The following is a 26,533-nucleotide window of genomic DNA, read 5'->3' on the forward strand; positions in this document are numbered from 1 at the left end:
GGCAAATAGTGTGCTTTTTCACTCCACTTTGTACCTCCTGTCCAGTGAAAATGGTGTAGGCCTATTTCCAAATTTATTTGCGAATTTGTATTTGTGAAAATGAAGCATTATTCCTTTATCCGGGGGGAAATAACCAGTTTTTTCTTAAGCTAAATAAAGGTGGACTGTGCTAAATGAAATATAAACTCCTGAAAAGATAAAGAGATAATTATATGTTAGTATTTTAAAATAAGCCTGATGCATTGCTGTACATGAAACTATCAAAAAGTATACAAAGAAGTTAAAATTACCTTAAAACATCGTATAGTTTTTGTACAAGTTACAAATTTAGAATTAACAAAGTAAATTTTCTTGCTGCAAATATTTTCACAGTATGATTTTGGTCCATTTATTGAAGCAAAGGATCTGAATACATCTTCAAACACTGATGGTATGAGCAGTGCAGAAGCTTGTTCCTAATATAAGGTTTTTCTCATGGACACTTGTTTTAATTTTCTGCCTGTTACTTATTAATTAAGATCATGCAAGACCGTTGGAAGTGAGACTTATTCACAGGGTGTTGTTGTGTTTACGAACTAAATCAGGAAACAACACAACGGTGAGTGCAGAGGAAATTACAATTTACATATTTACGGGGGATTCGTGATTTATTGAACTGCTCTATTCTCTCAAGTCCCGGGTCATTTAAGGGCATGTTCGCACAAACTGTACTCAGCGAGATATGTAAATACACATGGATTTTTTCGGGCCCCTTTTTTTACACAGTTTGTTGAAACTTTTGCCCCGAACCATCCCGGTATGACTCCAACTCCCTGAAATGTACATATACGGTAGATTATGAAGTAAAAGTGTTGTTTTACATGGATCACAAGATTGCTTCATGTTTTCATTTTGATTAATAACCTGAAAAGGGAAAAAAAAGATGCCTTTATCGGGTTTTTTTTAGGTTCAGCTTTTCGTCACAGACAAGATATTATCAAACCCAGGTCTCCTCATATGTCAGCACAGTAAGATAAAGAACACATCCACTTACCAGCGTAGTGGTGATGAAAAGTGGTTCACTCATATCGAAATGGGATGTTTTCTTTAGATATCACATGACGGGCCCCTAATGGAAATTTTCACAGATGACAACCAGACAAATGAGTTTTGAAAATATTAAGCAGGGTCAAGAAAACGTTGTTTAAGACCCTGAAAACTTAAATTTAAAAAAGCCTCAGTGGTAATAGACCATTGATATCTCCTGGAGTCATATTTCCAAGTTTTTATTCATAACAAACCATCTATTCCAACCGAATCCTAAAGGTAGTGATGCATGGATTGTTGCTACAGATATGAATAGTAACATGATGCCTGGTGTTTTCTTTTAAAGACGGATTTATTTGAATGGTTACCTCCTGCACTCCACTGCTATCATCTGCGACGTGATTTGGGAAACTGATATTGACGGATTGCGCCACAGCCGGAGTTTTACTCCCTTCAATACGTGCGAGGAGCAGAAATTTAATCATAGGACTCATCATTTAAAAAAAAGGAGACAAGACCGCACTGTGACACACACAAAGATATTAGTGGAAAAGATTGTAGACACATTCTCAACAAGAGCCCAGAAACTGGAGATTGTTTTTCAGAATATGTTCAGCCAAACAGGACCTCATAACGTGGCTCTGTAGAAGGCATCTGAGAGAGATTTAACCTTGCTGTACTTCTCCCGCCGACAACAATAGCAAGGTTTCCTCATTGTTTACATGCAGGAACTCTGAGATCAGACACCTTGCCCTGATCTAACATTGTTAGTCAGATCAAAGCCAAACTCGTCTTTGTTTTATGCAACCTCCTTCGGTTAACATGCAATCCTTGCAACCCCAAAAAAGAGGAAATCACGACATATTGTTTTGCGTTCCCGGTGTCTTGCGTTTGGCAGAGTCTCTTCCCAGAAGATCCCTAGAGACTGGCGGTCATTTCAGTAAGTAAACGAACACAATCAGCTTTTCTTTGTTTGTCTCTTTGGATTCAGGCAATCAAAAGAGGACACGAAACAGCGCTGCAAAGCTCTGAGGGCTGAGTTCAGATAAACGCGGCAAATGTCGTCTGTTCTTGTTGCAAGAGACAATCAAGTGCATGTGGTTGATATGGTTTTAGGAGTTTTTCGCACACTCTATGTTAACGTTTTATTTTTATTCTTAAGATGATATAAGGACTTTTTTGGTGGCAAAAAATAATCATGAGTATCTCATTTAATATCCTGATAAATAAAACATTTATTTACTCATAGATGTTCCCCTGGAGATGGGAGAGTTGTTTTTTTTCTCCCTAATTTAAATAAGTATCAAGCTGAAAACTTAATGTTCCAGACAAATCTGTCTGTCTGTGGATTGCATATCTCAAGAACCGTTGATCTTATTGGCTTAAGACTTGGCACGTGTATTGTTAACGATCCTCGGAAGTGCTGTGTCAAATTTCACGTGATTTGGACACGCTCTAAATTTGATATCAATGAAATGTGTATAAATTGGTGACCCATTGTGACTCCCGCTGTGCATTCGTGCGGGAACGGCAACTGATCACAGGCCAAACAAACAGCACACTCCAGAGAGGTAGGTATATAGCAGACACTGCACTTGTCATGTAGGGATAGAAGGTAATCTTGTTTAAAAACATAGATGTCAAGCTCAGTACAACAAAACTGTCTGGATACTGATTCTGGACAGTGTGTGTAGCCGCATCCTCTGTATCTGTGAAAGACGTTTACATTTTTTAAGTAGCAGCAGAATAAACAAAACTCTGAAAGATATCTGCCTTCAAGTGACAGATTCCAAGTATTTGCATGCTGGGTGAGATTAAGTGTTTGAGAGGATTACCGTTGTATGGTTACTCTGTAATGTGATGCTCAGATCCTAGTGCCTATCTCCCGTGGAGAGACCCTAACCCTGAGAGGATGACGCTCCCCCTCGCTCTGAGCTGAACGGAGTCGGACATGATCTGTTTTCTCCATCATGATCAGCAAAGCCAAAAATTGACTTTTGAATATAATAAAGATTGCCTGAGAGATTGAGTTACTTTAATGTCGCTTAGGGACAATGCTACCTTCCTATTGCGAGACACATATGATTATCATATTCATCAGCCTAGTTTAGGATGATAGCACGTTAAGATAATACCAATCACAAAGTAATATCGATCATTCCTTTTGGTCGTAAATGGCACATCAGAATTTTGACCTGGAGGTGGCACTAGCTAAAAAGTCACTGGATCACCAATTGTTAGGTGGCAAATTTGTGAACTAAATGCAGTGCAACTGATGTCTCTGCATTATTGCTTGTTGCAGCTCCACTGCTACTTCTATGTTGATGTCCAAATATATAAACCAAATATATGCACAAAAACTTGTACAGCCAATAATCTATTATAATCTGAAGTATTCTCAAACATTATTTAACAAGATTGTTTATCACCCTCTGCCAAAGAAGTTATTTGATGTTAGCCAAGAAAACACCCATACAATTTTTCAGTGGATCCAGATTTAGTCTTTCACTTTCTTTAACATAACAAGATGCTTTAATTAGTATGATTTTACATATTCACCAATTTTCCAGAAGGCAATTTATAGATCTTGATGGGAAAAAAATCAGTAATGAAAATCGATGGGTGCAGTTCGATGCAGATCTGAATAAAAGAAAGATTTGGATGTGGTTTCACAAAGGGGACTTTTAGGGTTTAGGGGAGGAATGTGCTCCTCTGAGTGCCATTTCTACTTTAAATAGAAATTACATTCAACATCCCACAAATACAAACAAACAAGATTCATAACAATGTTTCATATGAGTATCCATAGGCAGATCCTATGCCCAGTGCACTGGTAGTGTTTGATTGGATGTTTAAACCGATTTCATGCTTCATCCCTCAGTGCTTCTTTTACCCATGAGACTCTAACCGTCTGATGCCACTGTCCACTGTGGCTGGCTACTTCGTGTCCACAGGAAGAGCTAAGGCTAAGCAAACAAACAATCCCCCACAAAACATAACTGTATCACATTGCTTCTCAAATGTGGGAAAGAGATCCTACATCTGTATTTCATACCGAAGAGAGACAGATGATATCCATGAAATTGACATTGAGGAAGCTCTCAGCAGCGAAGTAACACGGCTTCGAGCAACTCGTGAGATTTATGAAACCCGATCCATATCAAATCTGGATGTGTGATGCTCCTGGCCATTTACAAAGCAGATCCACTGGACCTTCTGCCTGAAGCACCGAAATTCCTGTTGATATCTTCAACAGATGGAGGCAAGCGAGTTCCCATGCAGTGAGATAATCCTGGTGTAGAGATGTGTCAGAACGAGTAAACTGAGACAATTGTTGCATGATTGTGAAATGAAAATCGTTTTTCACTCTCTCCAACATGTCGGCTGCTCAGGTGACAGTGTGTCCCTGAATAGATCAGTGAGGGACTCTCTGAGAGGAACTCTCTGGTCTGTTCACCTCACACTGTAACTCCACTGTTGAGTTTTTCAGTCACTCGCAAGAGCGTGACCTTATTTTTGGTATTACAGTGGGGAGCCTCCTTTTCTTCTCGCTTTCATTGTTTTCTGATCTGCTGAGGATCAAAAAGGGGGTTTGACAGTGGATAAGACAGAATTAAATAAGAAACAATGATATACAAAAGGTTGTGAGTCAAAAGTAGACTGGCTATTTTACAGAAACAACTAAGAAAATCATAAACCATTTTAAATCTGTAAAAAGTGTCAAAACAAACCGTGACAACACCAGGCCAAATGTGGGAATCGAACTATGACGGCTAATAAAAAAAAGTTAGGTTCAATCATTTTAATTTGTGTTATTACTTTAAAAGGTTTACATGTTCCAATGTTCAGAGAATTCTATGCTGCAGCTCCTCTTTTCAGCCTCTGTCTGAAAAGCTTAGCTCCTGTCTCTTCAAGGCCCCCCTCACCATAAAGCCCAGTCTGCTCAAATTGGCCAATTTGCCCACTCTTTTGTGATGGTCAACTGATTCCATCGCTCACAGGAAATGTTGGCCTCCGCTCCGGCCTTACCTGGCTAGCAGCTGGCTGTGTGTTATGTAAATGTGAGTCATTGTGATGCTACATGATGTAACGATGTTGCAGAAGCGCGTGCGAGGTGTTTCAAAGTGTTTGCTGTGAGGGCGCTCTGTTTCAGTCTCAAGCTTTAAAGTAATATTTGGCATTTCAACTGCTAAAGGCCGCGAAACAGTCACTTGTTTCGCGGCGTTGGGGTCAAAATAACCAAAACAATGTGGAAAAAGATCCTCAAACACCAAGTAAAGCTAATGAAGCTTTTCATTCCCTTCAATGCAAAAGATGCCTTTTACATCACAAATAACAATGTCATCCTTTGTCGATATTGAAATATCAATTATTGCAGCTTTAAATATGAATTAATGGAGCAGCCACTGGTAGCTGCTTCTGCACTGCACACTTTGAATGAACCGTTTTTCTCCATGTTGATTAACAATGAGATCACTTTGTCAAGCACAAGCTAATCTTCAGTTGAAAAATGTCTCCACCTGTAAACTTTAATTTAACTCTGAGCGAAGGATTTTCTCTTTGCAGGCAGCTCATCCCTCTCACCTCCAGGACAGAGACAACCTGCATTTCTTCCATGAGTGCATAAGTTGTAGCCGTAATGGAACCTCCGATTCACTGAATGAGATATGAATCATCGCAACTTTGAAGTCCTCCTGCCCTCGTCAGTTATTGTCTCGCCCTGCTCTGCCAAAGTTCACATCTTCAGGGAAAAATGGAGTTGATCAGACCCCGGCTTCTCCTGACAGTTCCCTCCGCACCTTCCAGTTGTTTTGGTGGTGAAATGTATCAGAGCCGGGGAGCACATGGAAACAGAAACAGACACCTGGATGTTTGTGTCTCAAAAAGGCTGCATGGTGGCGCCCATTTCATTCATCTTCTAATATGTCACTGGAAGAATTGGAGTTGTTCTTTCAAGAAAATCTAGTTGAACCTTGATAAAATGTCAGAAAGTTGATTTTGTATTCCATCAATCCATTATCTTTACTGCTTATCTGTTGAGGATATATACAGAGACATATTCACACCTACCTATTTTCAGCTAGAGTCAGTTCAGAGTTGCCAATCAACCTAACCCCAAATCTGATTGTTTTAAGGACTGCAGGAGAAAACCCAAACGGATTTCCAAACTTCATACACCAAGACCATGCTGAGATGTGAATCGGAGAACTTCCTGCTGTGAGGCGACAGTGCTAATACTGTATATCATGAGTCAAATGAGTAGTCAATGCTGTGTCAACGGCATAGGTGAGTATTCCGAATTTCTTGAAAAAATGTGAACGAGTTTATCTTTCACACATCTGAAACGTAATGATTGAATTCACTTACATTTGACCTTATCATTTGTTGGTACCTGCTGAAAATAATTCAGGATGAGACTTTTGTGTGTCATTGTGTTAAACTCTAAACTCTGGATCCTCCTTTACATTTTGTCTCCATCTTGCTGAAATGTCACAGCTGTTTCCTTTTATGAAATGCTGCAATTTGAAGTAATTGATGCGTTAAAGTAAAATAAAAAGACAAACAACAGATGAAGACATTGAGGACAGCAGCTTTTGTTTGAGGAGGAAAGTGGAGGAGATGGAAGTGAAAACAATGTATTCAGGGACATTACTGCAGGAAAATAAGATAACAAAACAAAGGTTGGCCACAGTTTCTGACCATGATTGTTATTGGAGTTTATACCCAGTATTTTCGCCACTTTCTGAGAAAACATGGGCTTTAATAATCACGGACTGTAGAAAGAAGGGGGAATTACAAAAATTAGCTATTTAACAAGCGTGGACAAAATCAGCCGAATCCCAAAAATGTTTCAACCCACCAGTGTTGAGAACAAAACAGGAAATAGAGAGAAGAGAGTGTTCACAGAAGTGTCGCCAAATACCTGCCGATGTGCAGCAGACACAACATTTCCCACTGCCATCAGGTGGATTGAGTCAGTTTGATGTTCGACTGTGAGCTAGGTGAAGTGTAACAAGGAGCCGAGAGGAAATGACGGATGTCAAAGCTTTGAACGTCTGAAGGATTGAGTCACACTACATGGTCGGTCTGTGGTCAACAATTAGTTCAGGTCAGTTGAAGCTACACGCTCAAAGGAGGGCCTAATGGTGTGGAAGATGGGAGGTCAGGACCTGCCGGGCATGCAGAGTCAGAGAGCAGGATTGTCTCGGTGAATCTAACAATTTGTGGAAGCATTTCGATAAGAGAAAACACGTTAAAGTATCTAAGAATGTTCTGCTTCCACGGCCCACATTGTTGGAAGTTCGGCTTCAGGGAAACACGTCACAAAGCAGCAGATACTAAAACATTAAACATTGAACGAGACTCCATCATTTCAATTACTTTTAACCGTGTGTGTGTGTGGGTGTGGGTGTGTGTGTGGGGATAAGAACCACTTTTCCCTGTCAGGTTGAGCTTTGTTAAAAAGGCATTGATCAAAGAGCAGCATGGAGTTAATCACATGTATGACCCTGAGATAAGTCAGTGGTATTTGCTCCAGTGATTGAAATAACTTGGAATGTAGGAGGCAATAAACACTGGACAGAGAAGCAGAGGTTCATTTTCTGGATGCATTTGAGTGTGCAGCCAGTTTCAGGTTAATCAAAGCTATGTGATGATATAGTCTCCATACAATAGTCTATTTCAGTAAGTTACTTTTCTTTCTTTCGTTTTCTTTTGCATGAGTTGTTCAGTGGTATGTCTGACTAATAGTGGAAAGAGACAATGTGCACGGAATATACGACTTTGATGTCAGTTACAATGTGTTTTCATGGTTCTGAACACAATGAACAATCAAGTTTTTAGGTTGAAATCCCAAAGTTAAGAAATCTCACGCATCTTTTCTTTTAGACACATTTATTTTAAAGTGTCTGGTAACTTCTGGTATTATAATGTGGGACTATATGAGTTTAGTTAGTTTATCTTCTCCAGATCCAATATAAACTTGAACCTGATGAGGAATTATTACTCTTTGATCAAACTGTAAACCAGCTATAGGCATTACAATTCTATTAAAGGGACTATTATCATTTTATGTATATTCCCCTTATGTCACATACTATTTGTATTTTAGTTTAGTGGTTGAGTGCACATTAGGGGTACTGGGACATTTCCCAGTGGCCTGATAACTTGACCAGCAATATAACAGGTACTATGTGGCAGCCCGGAGACGTTGAAAGTTTAATGACACTAATTATGGATGTTTGATTTGATATCCAAACAAGACATTGACATGAATAGAGGAAACAAATATTATATATATGTTTTCTTTAATGAAAGTTAAAGGCAAAGTTGGCTCCTTTTTCATTAAGGCACTCGTAACGTTCTCATCTTAAATATAATTATTTTAAAAATCCTTGAGAGGTGACACAGATATTTCCCCTCACTCTTGTTCATGGCGACCCCAACTGTGAGTCTGTCAAATTTCAGAAAATATAACTTTCGAAATATTAAGAAAATTAAAGGCAGGGTTGGCAACTTTTTCATTATGGCACTAATAGCCTGCACATATTAAATATTATATTAAAAAAAAAATCCATGAGAGGTCCTTCTCTGCAACTTCCCCTGAAACTCCAAAATGTTTTGTGGACTCAAACACCTCACCTACTAATGATAATGAGTGCATTTACATTTTTTGGTGAATTATTTCTTTAATATCCCAGCCTGCAACAAACTGCAAACAACAAATCAAGATATATACTATAGATCATATTTCAAATTACAAAATATGATCTATAGTTTCAAAAGCTGCCACAATGAATTAATCCATTATCTTTATCGGCTCAAACATGTCTCAAAACATTCATGAGCTTATATCATGGGAACGGTGTGAAGTGTTGTTTGGAAACACAAAGAGCTTTAATGCCTCAATCCCCAGCCTTGTGTTACAGCTACAGCTCTGGTGGCCTTTCTAATCATATCACAGCATTTAATGAAAAGGCCTTTTGAACTAGAAAGCCACAACCGGGAAGCTGGGTGTTAGTCCACGGGTGGTCTGTTCCCTCTCGCCAGCCGTTCACGCCTCGGGCGAGATCCTAATCTGATTATATTCTCACTTAAATCTCGATAAACACACCTAAATGAATGTAACCTGATTGTGAGTGCTGGTCACGGAAGAAGAAGGAAACCAGTCAAGCATGGTATCCTGATCAGGGTGTTGAAAACAAGATCTCTGATAGACAGGTTGTGCTTTTGAAGACCCAAAGAGGAAAGAAGTGTGGTTAATACCGTCCACTGTTCAGTCGAATCTTTAGTGGTATACATAAATTACATAGGTGGACATATTTTCACCAAGCAACTCCTTTGTGGCGACAAATCATAACTGTCTCTCGTCTTGTTCACGGTGCTCCAGGTAGACAATGCCTCCATCCACAGGGCACAAGTGGTAACTGAATGTCTTGATCAGCATGAAATATATGTGAACCATGTGTCCCAGCTGCCAGATCATAATCCAGTGACGGGTTGTTGTCAGAGCTGGAAGTCAACGGCATCATTAAAACACCAAATTATGAGATTACTTGAGCATTGATCCTCAAATGTCAATCCAAACACTAGATATTCATCTATGATCTAGCTAATCTATGCTGCAGCTCTTTTACCAATTACTGGCTGAACTCAGTGAGGCTTATCTGTCTGATTTTCTCCTGGTTGGTAGTTTTTTGTTACTGGGATTCAATTTTAGTTACTTCTTATAAAAGTGCAGACAACTGCATATGCATAACCTATTGCAAAGGTGTTTGATTTTAAGGGAATGATTGATTAAACACTGAATTTTGAAGAGTGTATGAAATATATTAGAAAACTGAACACATCAGCTACCAATGAGCTGCTCATTCTTTAATGCCTTCCCACAGAATATTGCAAAAAAGAATATGCTGACCACTAGGTGGCACTGTAAAACCACTGTGCACAGTGCATGAATCTGCTCTGTTGAAGTCAGACAAGTCGATGTTCATGATGTGTGTAACCAGGAGTCTCTAGCTAGTTTTGAGAATAATAGTTTTACAGAGTCAATATCATTTGCATAGAATCAATGTTATACATATATATATATGTTATATCTATTTAATGCACTCCAAATTTAACAAAAAGGAAACATTCTGTGAGGCTTCATTTCTTTATTGTTTTGTTAATGTTTGTGCAAGGATAAGAATTACAAAAGAATCTACACACTAGATATGATAATATATCCTGTTTCTATCATACAATGTTATTTATACAAGTATCCTTTAGCAGTATGTACCGTATATATTCATCCAAATGTACCTGTTACATGTTAAAGATATATTGATCATTCTCATGAGACAGACAACAAAAAAAACATGTTCATCTTAAAACAACCACACGGCCTGAAGCGGCCCTGTGCGATCCAGACATCACGAAAGCTTCAACGATACTCATGTGCTCCGTCGCGTCTCTCCAGCACGGCTTCATCGAATTGAAAACACAGAGCCCACAGATGCAGCACCGTTCCCTGTCGTGTTTTTAAGTGCATTAGTCACTTGAATAGTAAGAGAAAGTTTTTCTTATGTGATTATCTTTTAATAATAACGAGACACGTAAATATAATAAGAACATTTAGATCATTTTCATCGTTATGGTGTTTCCATAATAATTGTCAATGTTCCCTGTGAAACCGAAGTCTGGGTTAGCTCACATATTCTAAGATGAATGAAAGGAGGAAGATAAAACTTTGGCTGAGATAAGTTTCCTATTCTTGTCTCCTGTTGTCAGACTTAAGAGGTATGATTGTGAATTGGTTGCCACTGCTGATATGTATTAAACACAATGAATTCATGTGTGGGTCTGTGTGAGTCCCAAATGAGCCGAAGAGGCGGCATGTTGAGTTTCAGCTAATCTAGCACAGTCCAGGCTATAAGCTGCAAACTGACCAGACTGAAGCAGCTGTACTAGGTTTAAGTGGACCTTCTTTTTATTTATTTGTTCCTTAGCCCCATCCTTGTACGATCTAACTTCTATGAACACATTCTTCATGTGAATATACAAATTCTGTATAGTTTGACCAATCACTTAAGAGCAGGCTTTGTTTGCCCGCAGGTCAATAGTCTGTGTTAAGGGCGTAAGAAAACATTCACTCAAATATATCTGCTATCAGTTTTTTCGATTTAACTGCAATCGTACCTGTTTGGCGTTTGGACCTAAAACACCCACAAAAATAATCGCTGTTTATGTTTTGTGTGGAGAAACATTTGACTCTAGTGGCCTCTTCGGACTGGAAACAGTATCTGAAGAACAAAAGACAGAGTCTACACCAGATACTTCAAAATATTAGCGATTGCACCCGAAGGCTTATTCCTCGTAGCCTCATTCCTCTTAGCTTCAAGGCTTCGAGATGGAGACTTTCTAACCTGTTTTATAAAAGGAATATCTAGATAGGATATCTCCATTTTTCTGAAATTATATTTACGATATTAAAATCGTTCTAACGGCATATATTTATGTTTTAGAAACATAATTCCTCACCATGAAGAGAAAACGGATACCATTCCCGTGTTGCCTTCAGCTTTTCAGTCTCAGTTCCTGTGTGACACAGTTTTCTTCTATATGCATGTAAACTTATACTGTAAATTACCACACAAGCACACCAGCATGAAGAGTCAGCATCTAGTGGCCATTACAAGAACTGCATTTGCTTATGGTTGAGTCCACCGTTCAGATCTGGTCTGAGTGAGACTGTGGGACCAGCTCTTTGAGGAAACTTCCTCATTATGACAGAATACACAAACCACCAGCGCAGAGTGGACGTCTACAGGATGTGGTGAAGTATTCCCTTAAGTGTTCCCTCATAATGGAACAGAACACCAGACACAGAGTCCAGGCTCATAATAACGTTGTAATCTAATAACATTTCAATGAGACGTTCCATTGTCAGAATTCAATTAACATACGTATTTTTCCAGTGCATCCCTTTTTCTTCTTTTTTTTTAATCCAGCATGGCTATTCAGCACGGTACCATTCTATGAAGTAATTCTAGTATATTTAAATCCTGTTTCTGTGGAATATATTTTTGTCAAAGAGTACATCGACTTGTCCACCAGCTGGTAGATGTGTGGGCAGAAACCAGCAGTGGTCCTCCTACGATATACAAGGATAGTGGTAATATTCATGATACACACTGGGTGTCAAAGTTCGTTTTGCTCTCGAAAAGAGGTGCAGGGGTGTGGTGGTAATCACAAGCACTCAGTAGTCACAGTGTTCTTCATCCACTTGACTTGTGACAGAGCTACACGTTACCTTGTTTGTCTGAGGAGGAGGAGGAGGTGGATGGCGACGGGGAGGGAGCTTTGGGGAAGACCCTGTCAGTGGGGGTGATGCCTGGGCTGCCCAGACCAGAGGAGCTAGAGCTGCTGGAGCGGTGTGGTCCCTGCCCCTGTCCGATCACTGGAGCAGGTCGGACAGGTCTGACAGGCGGGGGCCGTAGAGGTGCGCTCGGCCTGCGCACCGACAGAGCCGGTTTAAAAGTGGTCATGGTCTCGGAGGAGGAGCTGCTGCTGCTACGTCGCTGGACGGCATCTGGGTCCCGGATCACCATGGTGTGCAAGGGGCTGCTTGGCAGATCCTGGACCCCGCTGGAGTGTTTGAGAGGTTCAAGAGTGTCCAGAACTACATCGGGCGCCTGTTTGGCTACATTCTGTCTCTCCAGCTCCCGCAACTCGTGGAGAGCCGTATTCATCGTTTTCTCTATGTCCTGAAAAACATGAGGAAGAATAAGATTTAAATTGATTTCAACCAATCAGATAAGGACAAACACCCCAGGTGTGAAAGCGATGGAGAACACATTTCAGTCTCTCTTTTCAAAAAAGAGAGTGGTAAAAGAGAGTAGTAAAAGATGTCCTCTATATTTTTTACTCCACTTCAGAAGGTTTTTCTATAAAATAAATCATGCACAGTTCAAGGATTAATTTCTATGAGGGTCTGGAATTATGTGCAGTCAGATTCAATTTAAGGAGACTGTTCTACTCAGTGCTATTCTAATTACTTATAGTTATTATCCTTTTGATATTTAATATCAATAAAATGCTTAAAATGAAAGACTGTTCCTTATAGTTAAGATACATATCGACGTTTATATTATGCTACCAATAAAGTCGTTAGTCACCAAAACAAACTATGATTTTAAGTATATAAAAGTAGCATAAACATTATTTCTTCAAACTACCATAAATTTAGAAAGCTGGATATTTTGCTGACCTCAGCGAGCGCTTCAGCTTCGAGAGCTTTGTGGTCTCCCAAACTCGCATGGCGAGCGGTGCTGGGCGAGGAGCGTTGGGAGTGGCTGTCGATGAAGGCCTTCCTGTCGGGATGGTTGATGCAGCCCGCACTGCCAAACGTGGCGAGGCGCCGTTTCTCTGGGCTGTCCGTCAGGCCCCTGCTGACAGCCATTTTGCGTGGGCTGCAGGGCCGAGGCATCACCCGAGGGGGCTGGTCGGCCGCTCTGGGGGGGCTGTGACTGTCGGCAGTGCTCCTGTGGCGTGGAACTGCAGCTCCATCTGATCGCACTCTCACTCTGACAAAGTCACGGAGAAAAAAAAAAAGCGACAACGGAGATTCACACTTCGTCCTGCTTTGCTTGACTCTGAGTACTCGCACACTGGTGGAACAAACCCTGTTACCTTCCCAAAGCTGCTCCGAAGCGGTGCTCCGGTGTGTGTTCACAGGGAGACTGACGATCGCCTCGGGATGAGGCTCGGTCACCGTCACGCTGGGATCCGCTGCTGGCCTCGCTGTCGGCCCTCTGAAGGCTGTCTGAGAATGCATCATCCCTAATGTGGACAGACGGCAGCAGACGATTGGTCTTGATTAATGATCCCGGTCTCTGTCTCCGGGACAAGCTCTCATCGGCTTTTACTGTGAGAGACTTGAACTTCCTGAGTGGTCGATCTCTCGGAGCACGCTGATGATTCCTCGACAATCAACACTGATGCCAATTTTCTTTTTGGGACATTACTCATTCGGACAAAACTAATCACCCCCACCACAAAAGGAACAGCACCACCTGGCAGAACATACATCACTCTTCCTCTTTATTTAGCTTTGATCTTCTTACCTAGCCTGTGGTCGAACACTCATCCCGACAGCTCTCCAGCTAATTGGGGTTGTTTGTTTTGTTTTCATCACATCTAACTGTGGTGAGACAATGTTCAAAACATGCAGGGACTGGTGATGCTTCTTTTTACACTGATCTTTATGCAGGTACGTGTTTCTTAAGGCCAAGCACACACAGAACCCACAGGGACAGTCAGAACGTGAACATAAGTAATGAGTGGCTCAGTCCTGTCCTGTGGCAGAACCAAGATACAGACGGTGACTGGATTACTTTTGAAACTGAAATAATGGGAGGATCTATTTTTGGCCTGTGAGTGTGAAATGATGCAGAGAGCTGGGTCGGAGCCACCAGTAGGAGAACTCAAACCTGTGAATAAAATGTGAAGTTGGGGGGTTCCTACTAGCTCACCTGGTAGTGGGGATGCCCCAACATTTTTGTTTGTATCATTTTATCATTTTCATCATGATTAACTTTTTATGTACCTCCCAGATTAAAGCCGCTGCACTTACATGTCTTGCACCACGATGTACTGATGTGGGATCAGCCCATCCACGCCGTTATGGCGGCCCTCCCACCAGTCCTCAGAGGCTCGCAGGTAGAGCAGCAGAGACGCTCCCTTCTTGAAAGAAAGCTCTCGAGGAGTCCGGCCCACATAGTCGAACTTTGCTATGGCCTCGATCTGCTCCGCCTCTGCAATGTACAATGTGACACAACCCGGTTCAAGAAATATAAGTGTTTCCTGTTTCAGCTCTTATAGGTGTGTGTGTGTGTGCGGAGTGTCATTGGTGATGCACCTTCATCACTAGTGTTTGGACCAGTACCATTGTCTACCTCGTCAAGAGCTCCGGGCTCACTGTGGGGGCTTTCACTACAACATGAAACAAATTTAGTCAAACAGCGTGAGGCAACATTTTTTTCATCAGAGATGTGCAAAAGGTTACAAGTTTTTTTTCCTTAAGACATATTCAAAAGTGTGTTTTACTTTACAAAATCATCCTCTCCTTCACAGTATCAGTAACTTCATTTAACTGTAAAAATGTAATTGTATTAAACAATGAAATCATTCTGTTTACATCATATTCATAGTTGCTATTCTATATATTCAATTACGTTTGAATATATTTACACTTTAATTTCACTCTCCCCTATGCTGCTGTAACATGGCAAATGTCCCCATAGTGAGACTAAGGCTAATCTAATCTCATCTTTTCTAGCACACACTTAGTCAACAACTTGTCTTGTAATTACCAGTACTCTTCCCCTCCAGCCATGCACTTCTCATACACAGGTCCCTCCAATTCTCGTAGGCTTGGGTAAATGACCTCATGGTGGATGATAACCGTCTTAATGACCTCGTTGACATGCGCTTGGCAGGACACGGGGTCCTGGTCGTCTGGGATGGGCATCAACGTGGGGCCAAAGCAGATGGCCAGGTTGTAGGGGTCCATCATGTTCTCGTCACTGTACTGGGAAACACTGGAAACGACGGAGGCAGTAAGTATCAACATAAAAGCCTGACGTGTACAGTTTGTTACGACGGGACTCACTGGTTTAGAAATGCAAACAGGTATCTCATGACAATGATCACAGGCCGCTGAAGAGTCACAACTATCTGCTGAAGGTGATGAGCTCTCTCTGCACCCGGGTCGAGCTCTACAAACATGAAAGAAACAGGAAACAACAACTGTTTAGCTACAGTAAATGTAAATAAAAAAAATATCCACTTCCCCCCTGAGGTGTGACTCACTGGTTGTAGATATAAGATCGAGGAAACGCTCTTGAGGGAACAGTGAGTTTTCCAGCCCCCTGAAGTAGAGCTTCAGAACGCCTGCCACAGAGTTGATGTCATGATCACTCTGATCATCCTCCAATGGATCCTCTCCTATAGAGACAACATACATGTAAAACACTCATTAATCATTTAGTGTTTGTGTAACTTGGCACTGATGCATCTATTAAATGTGTATTTCCATCCGGGAGGTTAATATAAACAGTTGAGCGGTTACGTTTCCTCATTTATTATTACGGCAAGATGCAAATCATATGTATTATGCATCTGAAATGGGTTGCATGTCCATTACAGGAATGCTAGTGACACGCAGGCTCTTTATTTGCACTCTGAAGCCCTCTGGGAGAAACTGTGGCTCCTTAGGTGAGTAAAATGCAATTTCAAATCAATCAAAGGGAAGATGGCCAAGAACACTGGGAACTAACCTCTTTCAAATGCATTTTTAATGTCGTTGACTTCGATCTGGGAGCCGGGAACACGAAATATACCTTGCTGCTGAAGACCTGAGGAGAGGCAGAGCCCACACACACATTAATACACACACACATACACACACACAACGTATCATCTGATTCATATTATTGACTTTCTTACATTAGAAATAATAAATATACTAAATTTAAAAGAAATTGTCATAAATTCTAAACACCACACTAACACCAAAAGCATAATAAACATATGCAAATTAAAATGTATGTGTGAATGAATGTGTTTGACAGTATGTGAGATATAAAGTCTAAACACAAAGCAATTAAGCGAGCCCATTACTTGGGGATTTCTTGACTAATTGGTCTTTCAGGTCATTCGACATTTTTGGTGATTTTTTTTTTTCATTGTTATAGTTTTAAGGGAGTTAAATTTAAAGTGTCCAGCTAACATGGATTCATAAAGACAAACCATCATAAGAAATAAAGGACATTTTACTTTAAAATGTTGCTATTTAATAATCATATAATGAATAATAGTACATGTAATGAAATGAATCTTCAGTCTCACCTAAATCACATTACAAACCTTTTTGAGGGTCTATTAAACCTTTACTAATAAGCTGTTTCTATAGCTAACATCAATGCACTATGCACTAAGCATTGTACAGGTTCTGTCTCACATTAGGTTCCAGTTTTGTTCTAGTTCTTCATGAGATATGTTCATAGTGTTTGAAACATCAACACACCACCTCATCATTTATTATATTCTAGTGACACTGAGCATCATGAATGCTACAGTGTTTTGAAAATTAAATCAACAATAAACGATAAACGATTTCCCCTCATTAATCTAAATAAGCCCACGCAAAATGCCTGTGAGCAAACGCCACTGACAGAGCAACATAACATAAACACGTGCACAGAGAAGGAGGATAAGAAGGTATGACACGATATGAAAAAATGCAGGTGCATGTGATGATGAGCACGCTGTACATTTCTGGAAGGACGACATACTCTATGAGCACGACAGGAACATACCGTACAGGTTGATGTATCGAACGCAGCTCTCAACCACCACTGGAATAGTCTGCCCTGAGTCCTATGGTGCCAGAGAAAAAACAAATTATCTCACGTAGATTGCAAAATAAAGGAGAAAAAAAATTGTGATTCCTGCAGGGTGTTATCGTCAGAGGCTTATAGAGTCAGTTGCTAAATAAATCAAATTCACAGAGTTAGGCGAATATTGTTAATCATTATTTGCTTTCGTTAAATAATCAATATTATGTGCACAAAACAAACACAAGATCAAAGTGTTTACGTGTTGCAGCACCGTGTATATTGTTATGTCTACACATCAGGAATCCCAACAGGACAGAGGCACAGAAATGTTGGTTAGCATAACTGAACACAGTGGGATGATCCCGCCCCGCTACAAGACAGAGTACCTGACTCCTGGCACGGACATTCCGTCTTCCCCTGGGCACAGAGCAGTAAGGCACGTAGACAGAGGAAGAGAAGCAACAACAACCACAACAGGTTAGTGGGAGAGACAGATTTGTACAGCTAGAGAGTGAGATAGAGAGTAAGAGGAGGCCTGGCTTGAGAGAAGAGCCAAAGCATCAGTGCCTTGTGGGGTGAGACATGGCTCAGGGGGGAGTGTGTGGGAGGGAGGCAGCTACTCGAGACAACAGGGGTGGGGAGAGGACTGTTTGAGACTAACACTTCAATTTGCAGTCTGAACTCAAGGGATACAACCATTTTAAATTCATCAGCCCATTATTTTCTCAATTAATTGATTAATATAATTTTCCTACTGCCTTAAGCGCCATTATTTTTTAACGCTGCAAAAGCGAAATACATATAAAAAATGAAAAGGAGAAAATCGTAACGAGCTAGGTCCCTGACACTAGGATCATTGGGTATTACTGCCTTAAGAAAAATTTCAATAATTAATCAATTATTGAATTAGTCGCATTTGTTCTGTTGACAAATAATGTAAGTAGATCATTTAATCTACTGACTTCTGATGTTTATCTCTGCCGCCATTAATGCACACACTATCTGCCTGCCCCTGCTTGATTGAGCATTAGAGTGGATGAGGCCATGTGTGCATTTGCACAGCCTAACGTGCCTGGTTCATGGCCAACTGACAAATATGAAGCCAAATTCATTCTGAAGGCTGCAGGGCTCACCAGAAAAAGAATAATGAAAAGGAAAAATCTTCCACTGCTGTGGTGCTTTAAAAACAAAGCCCTCTTCAAAAGATATTGGATTTGTTTTTTGATTTTATCTGACCCTGTCTTTCCTGACTTGAAATACAAAGTGAGGACAAGGCAATGAGCAAAGAGGAAAGTCAGTGCATGAGTGAGCCCACGTTTGAATAAAAAGAGTGGTCAAAGGCAAGAGAGCCCCCCCCGAAGGACTGCTATAGCGAGACAGCTGAGCTCATGGAGAGACAAAGAGCACAGATGGGCTGATACCTGAATGAAGGCCTCCATATTGCCGTTAAACAGCTTATGGTTAACATGGGAGCGAGGTCTAGACTTCCGCATTCTCTGGGGTTTAGGGGGAAGAGTGGGGGGCCTGGGGAGATGGTGGGGGATGTACGGTTGGTACATGGTAAATATGAATAATAATGCAGTTGGTCTAACTAGACATCAAAATACTGACATTCATTTGACTGAAAAACGTTATGCATATACCAAATGTATTTTATAACAAAACAATTACAAAAACACAGTTTGGCAACGCTGATTTGCTGTGATATTGACCACACTTTAAGTACATATAATGTCACAGTCAATGATTGATTAGCTTAGCTTAGCACAAAGACTGGAAACCACAGCTTGCAAATGCCACATTGTAGCTTTACTAGCCGCTTTAGGCTAGCTGTTTATCTCATAGACTGTATATGAAGATGGATGAGACGACAGCTCCCCAAAAGTGAATGAAGTGTATTGGAGGGACCTTGCCAGTGCAGCTCTATCAACCTGATCTGCTGCACAGAATCTGACTCCAAAGATTGGAAGCATTCCTTGTATCCGGGATAATTTTGGCTTTATTTCTGGATAGTGGGAACACTTCATCCATCTTTACATTCAGTCTAGGGTTGATCCCTGTTTCCAATGTCTCTGAGCAAGAAAGCAAATAATCATGTTTCCCAAAATGTCGATCTTTAGAAGAAGGGGCTGCAGCAAACTTTATCAAAGTCAGTGATAATGACAATAATAAATTATCAACCAAAAAAATTCAATAAGGATTTTACTGCATTTAATGACATTTTCTAAAGATCGAAAAAAGAAAAAGACAAACCCTTGTATTTAATTAGTTTTGAGCTTGCCATGTCAATATTTGGTGTCTAGCTAATTTATCACTATCGTCCTAACAGAAAAACATCAGGACATTATTCATCTCACTGGCATTTCATTTAATAGTCTTAATATATTTTTTATCGACTAAAAGTGGGAAGAACACCTCTGAGCGCCACTTTCTCAAATTAGGATCCAAATCATTGTTCAACAAATAAGAGCAAAGTTGAGACTAAACTCCTCTTCTCACACTGTGGTCTCATTTCTAACACAATCAGCAGCACGGGAACGATTTTACACATGAGCTCCTACTGCGTTCACTCTCATGTCACTGGACATCTTACCTTGTTGTTCCATATTCTGCCCTCTCCCCTAAAAGGAAAAACAGCAGAGAAAGAGGATTAATTAGTATACGCCATTTTTGCAATCACAGGAGTTAGCAGTACGGTTGAGTGCTGGCCGACTATACAAGGCTGGCAGAGGGAGGAGGAAAGGGGCCTTGTGAGAAAGCGGCCTCTATTCAGACAGGCTCACTGGGGGTGAGCGCCATGGCTGCATTTGACTCACTGCCAGGCAGCGGTCATTTAGCGGTCACCCTAGAAACAGCACAAGAGCCCCCAGAAGGGTATTGCCTTGCCCCCCCCCCCCGCTCCACAGAGGGATAATGTATCCAGGGGCAACAACAGAAAGAGGCTGTGGGAGCTGCTTTGTCAACTGTGATGAGTTCACGATATCTGCACTGCATTCACACACGTCTCACTGTACACAAGCAAATTAAGGCCTCCACTAGTAAAGATTGCTCAAGCAAAGCAGCTTCCAGCACAATCCTCCTTTTATGTCTAACACATTGATTCCAATCTTAAAGCAGACAACAAAAAGTGATGAAAGATAAAATATACATTTTTACAAGTACGTTAATTTGGGTGAGGTACATTCATATTTAAAGAGCAAAGGATGGAACCACCAGTCCAGGGTTGTTTCAACAGTTTAACTTTTTAGTTCCAAAACTGTCAAGCTGTCGGGTAAACTGTATAACTTCAGAAGAACAGATGGGGGGAAAAAAAATAATTGAACTTTTTTAGTAACTAATGATTTAAATTTTGATAAAAGATGTGCTATGCTAGGTGTAGCATACAAACAAATAAAATAATTTAAAGATTGAAAAGATTGATCAAATTTCATAGTATAAACTGTTTCATAATCCATAAAGATTTCACCATCGACTTTGTGCACTATCAGTTAATGTAAAAAACAATGTAAAGACGTAATGACACATTTTCAACCAAAAGCAGATGCCTGCAAGATTTTGAGGACATCGTGTTCAGTTCATCCTTACTCTCCCCTTTTAGGTCACTTTAATGTGCATTAAATATATATACACAAAAACATATAAATGAATTATGGCATGACACAGCTTTTAAGCACAGATATGCCCATCATGAAATGTTGGTCTTTTGAGGCCATTGACCCAAATTTGAAAGTTAAGTAAATGAAAGATTCACTGTAACATAAATGTGTATTATATTTCTAAAAAACATAAAGGGAACTCCAGATAGATGGAACTGAATATATTCTGTAAAGCATTTAAAATATTTGTGATATTTCTGTATATGTATATATATATATATATAAGCTAAAGCTACTTTCTGCTGATCCAATTTGTCTTTTTATTGTTCCTCTACTACTGGAGAAAGTTTTTTCTATTATTGACACATTAACTGTATAATACAAACCATCACCATCACTTTCCACTTCACTAGTGTATATCACAAAAAGTCTTGCCTTCTCCGAGTGTCTGCTTCAGAAGGTCATGCTTGGCCTGCAGCTTGACTATGAGATTGCTGCCATTCAAGTACTCCTTGTATTTCTGCAGATAAAGACATATAGTGAGCGGGGTTATCTGGAGTCACCGTGCATGCTCTCTGCTGCAGTTGCTTTGTGTTCGTCTGAGAACTCACAGTGAAGTAGAAGCCCTCGGTCTCTTGGTGATTGGCTCGTCTCTTGGCGATGTTGGCCTTGCTCATGTAGGAGTCAGACGAGGCCGATTTGACCGACTCTGTGGACTGGCTGTGCTGGAAGGCTTCTGACACGTCGAAGTCCTCCACGGTGAGCATGTCCTGAAGCGTCTGCATCGTGGCATCAAGCGTCTTCCTCACCTGACACACACACACAGTAGCAGGAACAACTGTGAAACGTGACTTTAATGTAAAGATCATCCATAATTACAAAACCTTTCTGATTTTATAAATGAAATAGATATGGAATGAGTTACGTGACTCGTATATATCAAAGCTGAGAATATTGTAATTATACCTATATTTTCCAAATGCATTATCTTTGCAGTGGTACCAGGAAGCAGTATGGTGTAAACAACCCTGCACAGTCTGTAATTATACCACTGCAGGCCATTTGCACAGCAGTTTGACTGACACACTGTAAACAAAGTAATTAGCTCCCTTGCATGACGCATCGGGACATGAAAGATTAACTTTATTCATCCGTGTGAGGCACACAGGAAATGGTATGTGCCTTCCCATATTTATGACAGTCAGATCCTGACACATCTTGTTAACCTGAACAGGTCTGCATGAGTCACAGTGAATCCGAGCATGCAGGCCAGGAAGCAGGCTGGGCGGGCCCCCGGGGAGAAAGGACACCCCACAGGTCTGAGTCACATTCAAACTGGAGGAAGCGAGTCTTTAAGAACAGCTACTTGCTCTCACATGTTTGATAGAAGTGAATGATAAATGGATTCATACAGCACTTTTTCAGTCTTATCAACAAGTCACATTCACCTATTCAGATACACATGGTCATTCCTCTTTTTTCTATCCGCACCATTCATACAGCCGGTAGGGACAATGTGCGGTTCACTATCTTGCTCGTACAGACTGGAGGACATGACTCTGAATAGCACACTTGCAGGGAGCTTGCTTCCTAATGAAAGGAAAGGCTGATGCCAGCAACCTCCAAACCTTCCAGGGCTTGAAAACTCTCACTCACCTCTTCATTTTCTATCTTCAGCGTGGCCAGGCGAGACTGCAGCTGGTGGTGGCGCATCAAAAGCTCAGTCTGGACCGGCTGCTGTGCGCTCACCTGACACACCTGGGATAAAAGAGAAACATGAACTTCGAATCATGAACCAAGACTGAGACTCTAATCCCATCCTTCCTCCGTGACTCACCTCATCGCCCATGTGCGGCTGATAGTCAAAGCGTGCGGGAGGACAGAAAATCTGACTGTGTGCGTCCATGAACTTCAGCTTGTCTCCTCTGAGGTCCATCGCATCTACCGCTCCCTCCAGTAAATCCAAACCCTCATGGCGAGAAGTCTCCAGACTGTACTCTGCGGACAGGTAGGTTCTCATGGAGCGCGCCAGGCTTGCATGGTAACCTAAGTCACAACACTGAGGGAAAAAAGAACATGTGGTTGTTATAAATCTATAAAACACCTCCAACTGAAACTGTAAATAAGCATTGGATTGAGGAAGGTCTTTACCAATATTTGAATTTCGGCTTTGACTATATGAACTTACGTCTATCATATCTGAGACATCGTGGATGTAGTATTTGGCTACCAGGGCGTTGGTGGCCGCCAGATTGAGAAGAAAGTCGTTGCGGGCCTTTGTGCATTTCAGCTTGTTTTCAGAGTACTTGGCTTGTCTCTAGGGTGGGAAAAGAGAGAGAGGGTCCCATCAGGGCAGGATGTCAAAATGGATTCCTAATGTAATCAAAGAATGCATTACAACAATAAAAAAGATTTAATCTCATATAATCAATCTCTATATATGACACTCCACAATGTAGAAATGGGTTTATTGTAGCTTAACTACATTATCCATTTGTGAATATAGCAAGGGCTGGAATACAAGAAGTTCTAAAACAAACGTATTTTCTGATTATTTGTACTTCAATGTGGATAAAAGGCCTTTGTCATGTGACAGAATGTCAATCAGAACAGACCTTCTCCTTCATTTTCTCCATCTTCTTCACAGAGCTCCGGCGCTGCGGACGCTCATCGTGACCGTAACGCAGGAGGCTGGAGCTTATGTCGTTGGACTTGCCGCTGTGTTTCTCCTCCTGTTTTTCTGCCTCCTTCAGCTTGCTCTCAGCACTGAGACTCTCGGTGTGGTACATGTGGTACGTCTTCATCACCTGCGAGAACATACATCACACTCCGCTCAGCATCAAGGGCATCATAGTCAAACGAGCAGAGAGGAAGGTGACTCTGAAGGGGATAAAGTGATAAATATCTCATCTGAATAACCAGTTAAGTTGAGTTATTCCACGCTCTACACACACAGTACAGTCCTGCACTTCATCATGTGGCCCACCTGATGAAGGGCTGATATCAATCCTCAATGTTTTTGAAACTGCTTTGCAGTGCCAATGTTTTTCATTTTACAGCTTCTATGTGGAAAAACACTACATTCCAATCTGTTGCTTTCAGCTGTATGGTAATATTAAGGTAAAAAAACTCATATGGGTATTATTACATTAAAAAATCCTGCTTGTTTTGTCATAATTCAGTTCACTTATAGTATTTTACAGACATAAAACATAAACAACTACAAAATAGGACATTGTATGGATTAGAACTGAAACTATTTCATGGCTAAACACCTGTGTCCACTAAGTGTCCCAGTGTTAGTGAATTGATTTACACAAAGTTAACTGACCATCTATTGTCTTCTGAAGTAAAACAGTTTGTTTTACACACAGCCACTATAATACACAAGCCTACGGGCATTAGCTTGAATTAGTTATAGAAGGTGTGCATGTCTTTGATAATCATATACGTCTTTATTTTGAGGACCTGTTCAGTATCACATTGTGCAATGAATGAATATCTGAATCTCTCTTTCTGTCATTTTAGAGCCAAACGTTGTGTATTGAAAGATACAATGTTTGTGAAATATAATTTGCATAATATGACATAATCCTGCTTGTTTAAATCATGGGTAATAAAACACATCATTTGCTGGTTAATAGTTGATTTTAAAACCACACAATCACGTTGAGATTAAAGGAATTCAGCTCATGTAAAACCTTAATATTTGTTCTATTAACATCCTCAACATTGTTCTGGTTTCCTGGCAACAGGGACTGAAATGGACGTGCAGAGGACAGTGAGATGGATCAGGAGGAGGAATATGGCTACACAGAGACAATGAGCAACCTTCTCTGGACGGGTCGGTACCTAATTTAGCATTTCATTATTGTCAAACAAATTATACAAGTCAAATTCAAGCTATATGCACGTATTAAACCCAAATTTGTCCAGACTACAGCTATTCCTTATACTGTGTGTGTAAGGGAGACGCAGACAGGCTTTTAATAATGGATGAAGCAGAGAGAGGAAAAATCAATTTCAGGAGAGCAGTAAAGTGCTGTATAATGTTACAATATTCCTCATGTGGTTTAAGTATTTCTACTTCAAATCTATTTGTGGATTCGCTGCACATCCACTCATCTCAAACATGATTTTAAAGAGTGTGAGCGGCCAACTTCCACGGGCATTGTACTGCAGCTAAACCACTTATTCACCATCATATTATGTTTTAGGAGTCGCTGCCTTATCTCTTTTAAAATCTTTTTTACATTCACAGACACAAACCAGGATTTAAATCTTATGTTTACAAAATTCACACATCATTTCAGCAATGAGCCGCTCCAGGTGTGACTTCACTGCATTTTCACTACTTTAAATATTCCATTTTAAAAAGATCATAGTTTGGGTTCACAGTCAATTTCACAGCACAATGATAAATGTGTCTTTAATAACCGTCAATAGCATGAGGTAAATGATTAGATGGGCAGCAAGAAGCTAAAGGTGGACGAAGGGAGTGCACACTGAGTATGTAGAAAATAACATGAGGTAAAGACATTAGTGTTACTTTTCTTTTCACGTGGCAGGCCGGTAGATTTTACAAACTAGAAATGCACTCAGTAGAGGGCATACCTGGGCCAAGGCCCAACAGCCCCCTTATGAAACCACATTTAAATTCACTTGACACAGATTCGTATTTGGTTCTGCTCCAAAATTGCAAACAATCATAATTATCCATGAACTATTCCCTAGGAAAATGGTGAAACACCCTATCTTGCAATGTTAAAATAGGTTCTTCCCTGACCTATACCACCGGTTGTTTTGTGTTATCTTGCAAATAGGAAACCCGAGATTAAATCATAACCTCCTTGCGGTGATTATAAAAGTACCGCAAGGCCATCAGAGTATGTAAGTGTGTCCAGCTTAAAAAGATAGTTTACTTTTGGCCCTTATTGACGGGACCGAATCTAAACGTGAAAGGTGGAGAGATGTGCAGCAGAGGGCCAGAACCAAACCTGCAGCCGCTGCAGGGAACTCAGGTCTCAGCACGGTGTATGAAATATCTCACCCAGGCGTGCCACAAAATATCTTTAAGATCTTTGAGACATAACATCAAATTTAATAAGCTCTGTTAAACTGCGGTAACGCCCATTCGATGCACCTGCAAACCTGCTGTGTCGGATTAAAGAAACCCGTCGGATTTAAGGCATATCAACTCATTCTTTGCACAGATTAATTGACGAAACATAGCTAGAGATCATAATATCACTGAACAGCCTGAAGGAAGCTCTCTGTTGTGTTTGTGCTGCTGTGTCGCACACAGACCAGATGTTATCACTGCAGCAGTTCAGTCTCTTCAGCCACATTAAGAAGAAGCATCAGCCCTGCACGGCTGTCTGTTCTACCACACAGGCCACTTGTGCATGTTTAACGTCAGTGCAGATTGAATGTTCTGTACGCGGGTGCAGTATATAACAATGCACAGATGTGTCGGATAACACATCCTGTTTGCTGTGAGCTCGGTGCACCGCTGAACCACAGACTGCT

At 40.7% G+C, this 26,533-nt stretch overlaps 1 protein-coding gene across 2 annotated transcripts in view; it reads right to left on the reverse strand.

Moving 5' to 3' along the window:
* Nucleotides 1–10,161: 10,161 nt before the first annotated feature.
* The window catches only part of LOC133967305 (SLIT-ROBO Rho GTPase-activating protein 3-like), a 29,950-nt gene continuing 13,578 nt past the window's right edge, over nt 10,162–26,533 (reverse strand). The window contains exons 5-22 of one of the 2 annotated variants that reach the window (XM_062402679.1): nt 23,620–23,811; nt 23,193–23,321; nt 22,842–23,063; nt 22,661–22,762; nt 21,616–21,813; nt 21,440–21,524; nt 20,002–20,029; nt 18,830–18,932; nt 17,388–17,448; nt 16,347–16,424; nt 15,880–16,014; nt 15,680–15,785; nt 15,381–15,608; nt 14,927–15,000; nt 14,642–14,822; nt 13,699–13,848; nt 13,277–13,592; nt 10,162–12,773 (exon numbers count right to left, since the gene is read on the reverse strand). In XM_062402679.1, coding sequence (XP_062258663.1) covers nt 12,309–12,773; nt 13,277–13,592; nt 13,699–13,848; nt 14,642–14,822; nt 14,927–15,000; nt 15,381–15,608; nt 15,680–15,785; nt 15,880–16,014; nt 16,347–16,424; nt 17,388–17,448; nt 18,830–18,932; nt 20,002–20,029; nt 21,440–21,524; nt 21,616–21,813; nt 22,661–22,762; nt 22,842–23,063; nt 23,193–23,321; nt 23,620–23,811 — 2,853 coding nt within the window. In that variant the 3' untranslated portion in view covers nt 10,162–12,308. Of the gene's footprint in view, nt 12,774–13,276; nt 13,593–13,698; nt 13,849–14,641; nt 14,823–14,926; nt 15,001–15,380; nt 15,609–15,679; nt 15,786–15,879; nt 16,015–16,346; nt 16,425–17,387; nt 17,449–17,794; nt 17,826–18,829; nt 18,933–20,001; nt 20,030–21,439; nt 21,525–21,615; nt 21,814–22,660; nt 22,763–22,841; nt 23,064–23,192; nt 23,322–23,619; nt 23,812–26,533 lie in introns of both variants that reach the window. The other variant, XM_062402689.1, reaches the window with a different exon arrangement.

This window comes from Platichthys flesus, chromosome 2 (genome assembly GCF_949316205.1).
Source record: "Platichthys flesus chromosome 2, fPlaFle2.1, whole genome shotgun sequence".
Taxonomy (NCBI): Eukaryota; Metazoa; Chordata; class Actinopteri; order Pleuronectiformes; family Pleuronectidae; genus Platichthys; species Platichthys flesus.